Genomic DNA, 2,914 nt, shown 5'->3' with positions numbered 1-2,914 from the left:
TGTTAAAAATTCATGGTGGTGGGGCGGGGGCGGGGGGGCAGCTAAAAAGGTTCCCTGAGTAATGTTTAGACTTGCTGAAGCTCAGTTTATTTAGAATTTGTGCCCTAAAACGAATGCTGTCTCCATCTATTGAGCCATCTTGGAAAGTCATACTCTTATTTTTTTCCTGGTGATGTTTTTCTACTGAATGCTGCTTTTGCTCAAAGTGTTCCAGCACCAATTTCTTTAGAATTTCCTTTAGCCTAGGGATACATTTTAAAAATGCTAGTAACTTTGATAATCATGGTTAATATCTTGGTATTTGTCTACACACACCTTACTTTTTGAAAAATGGGACCCTTTAATACATCCTATTCATAAATTATGAATGAAATTTCTGTAATAAATTCATAAAGTATGAATGAATGAAATGTCTGGTCAGAATCTAATTCTGAAATTTCTGTAATTCCCCACCAGGGAATTGCCGCTTTCATAATAAACACTTTTTTTTTTTTAGTTGAAAGATACACAAAAACTGTTCAGACAGAATTTTAGTCAAAAAGCAAGTTGATGAATGGGCAATTTCCTGGTGGTTCAGGACTCTGCTCTTTACTGCAGGGGACATGGGTTTGATCCCTGGTAGGGGAACTAAGCTCCCACAAGCTGTGTAGTATAGTTTAAAAAAAAAAAAAAAAAAGGCAGCAAAGTGATGGGAAAAAAAGCAAGCAAGAGACTCTCTTAAATTAGACGACAAGAAAATTAGCAAACAAAACTGAGTGGTAGATGAACATTCAAATTAATGTGAAAATGAGCACATTTGAAAATGTAAGGTGTTTTATCAGTACCTCAACTGGTGTCACTTTTCCAATCCTATAATCAGGACAATATAAGGAATTAGCCAAGGCATTTCTGTAAGCGGCAGCATGCAAATTTTCAATGACGTCTGTAACGTAAGTAAAGAAGCAGTTACAGAAACATTGTTTAAATAAAGACAACACCATGTAGAGAGCCTCGAAAACAACTATACAACGTTGGTCATCGCATTCAAGCATCGAAAATTTATTATCATTTAATCTCTAGCAACTTCTAAAATTCTGCCAGTCAAATGTGCTGAGAAAAATAAGATTCTCTGATAGCAGCCTGTAAATGTCAGAATCCACCTGAAGAGGCACGCCAGGGCAGAGAGACACCAGCCAGGAGACTACAATAACTGTTCAGGCACAAAGGACGAGGGCTGGAGCCTCACTGCTGCCAGTGGGGAAGGAAGCTACTCAGGACACAGAAGTCATCTTTTCTACAATTTTACTATTCTATTTCTTTTACCAAAGGCCTGGGGTAACAAAGTTATCACGATGAAATATAATATGAGCAAACAGGAGCCAAGCACTCACTATGTTCCAGACACTTGACAGGCCTGCATGTGAGTGAAGTCCGTGCCATTCTGAGCCCCTGCAGTTGACCGCCTGTTTATACCTCAGTGGGCTACCTGCATGTTTCTGCTCCTACCACAAGTTCTTGACTTCTGAGAATCAGTGGTGCTTTTTTTAATCTTACAGATTTGTTCTGCCAGGTATGCTTGTCAAGATTATATAACCAAACATTCTATAAACACAAACATGAATACAAAAAAGGTTTTTTTTAAAATTAAGCTGATTGCTTTGGAAAAACCCAATAAAAGGGAGCTGGCTAAACAACAACAGCAATATATAACAGTAAAAGTAGCAGCAGCAGCAATAAACTGCTGCCAGATTTGGTGTAAGTAAAACAATCATTAAAAAACACCAGGGGGTGCTCTGATACAACCTAGAGGGGTGGGATAAGGAGGGAGGTATAAGAGGGAGGGGACATATATATACATATGGCTGATTCATGTTGATTTAAGGCAGAAACCACCACAATACTATAACGTAATTATCCTCCAATTAAAAATAAAAGACTGTTAAAAAACAAAAAACACCAGGGAACTTCCCAGGTGGCACAGTGCTAAGAATCCATCTACCAATGCAGGGTACATGGGTTCGATCCCTGGTCTGGGAAGATTCCACATGCTGAGGAGCAACTAAGCCTGTGTGCCACAACTCCTGAACCTGCGAGCCTGGAGCCCGTGCTCCACAGCAAGAGAAGCCCGCTCCCCCAAACTAGACGAAATCTGCGCGCAGCACAGAAGATCCAGTGCAACAAATAAAAAAACAAACAAAAAAAATCAGCGGTGGGAGGATGGGCATAAAACACAGGTGAAAGGCCTAGGATTCTGTAATAAATTTACATATTAACATGATGAAAAATAATCAATAATACAAATGTTTAGAAATGAACAATGTTTTAAAAAGTGGACAAATTTTTGGAAAGCGTATTTTCAAACCCAAGGAGAAAAAGAATTTCAACAGCAGTTTTATTCCTCTACAAATTGATTTTCTTGAAATCCCAGTATCTTAGAAACAATGGAATATAATCTAAAAGTGCACTTACGAGCCTGTGGATTCTGAAGAGCCACAGCTTTGTCAATCCTTAGCTGAGGCTGAAGGGCAGCTACCTCCCAGCGTCGAAATTCTGGTGCTGTGGTGACATTGAGCAGGAACTCCATTAGAATATCAACATCATCCCGCAGGCATTCCACAGTATAGGCCATGTTTTCCCTTGTTGACGTCACGCTTAATTTACCACCAACTGCTTCAATTCCACGGGTTATCTTGAAAGATGAAGCTCCTTTTGTAGTCAAACTGGATGCAAGACGAAGCAAATGAGAAGTTCCTAAATTGTTGGAGTTCTCATATCTGCTGGCTGCTTTAATGAACAAACCAATTCTTGACGCAGGAGCATAGTTTTCGAGAGAAGCAATCACCAAACCATTTGGTAACCTGGTAAACTCAAGGTCCTGAGGATGTGGAGGCACTCCTGCAGGGGCTGCTGTGGCTTTAACTTTAGGAGCAACTTT

The 2,914-nt window shown here is 39.7% G+C and overlaps 1 protein-coding gene across 1 annotated transcript in view; it reads right to left on the bottom strand.

Moving 5' to 3' along the window:
* Nucleotides 1-2,914, bottom strand: part of LOC104986557 (cytochrome b-c1 complex subunit 2, mitochondrial) — a 26,924-nt gene that overhangs the window by 17,290 nt on the left and 6,720 nt on the right. Inside the window, exons 3-4 of the mRNA XM_010837178.1 lie at nt 2,449-2,845; nt 825-922 (exon numbers count right to left, since the gene is read on the bottom strand). Of these exons, the coding sequence (XP_010835480.1) occupies nt 825-922; nt 2,449-2,845 (495 nt within the window). The remainder of the gene's footprint in view (nt 1-824; nt 923-2,448; nt 2,846-2,914) is intronic.

Source organism: Bison bison, unplaced genomic scaffold (genome assembly GCF_000754665.1).
Source record: "Bison bison bison isolate TAMUID 2011002044 unplaced genomic scaffold, Bison_UMD1.0 scf7180017864072, whole genome shotgun sequence".
NCBI lineage: Eukaryota > Metazoa > Chordata > Mammalia > Artiodactyla > Bovidae > Bison > Bison bison.
This window is presented reverse-complemented; position numbering and strand designations above follow the sequence as displayed.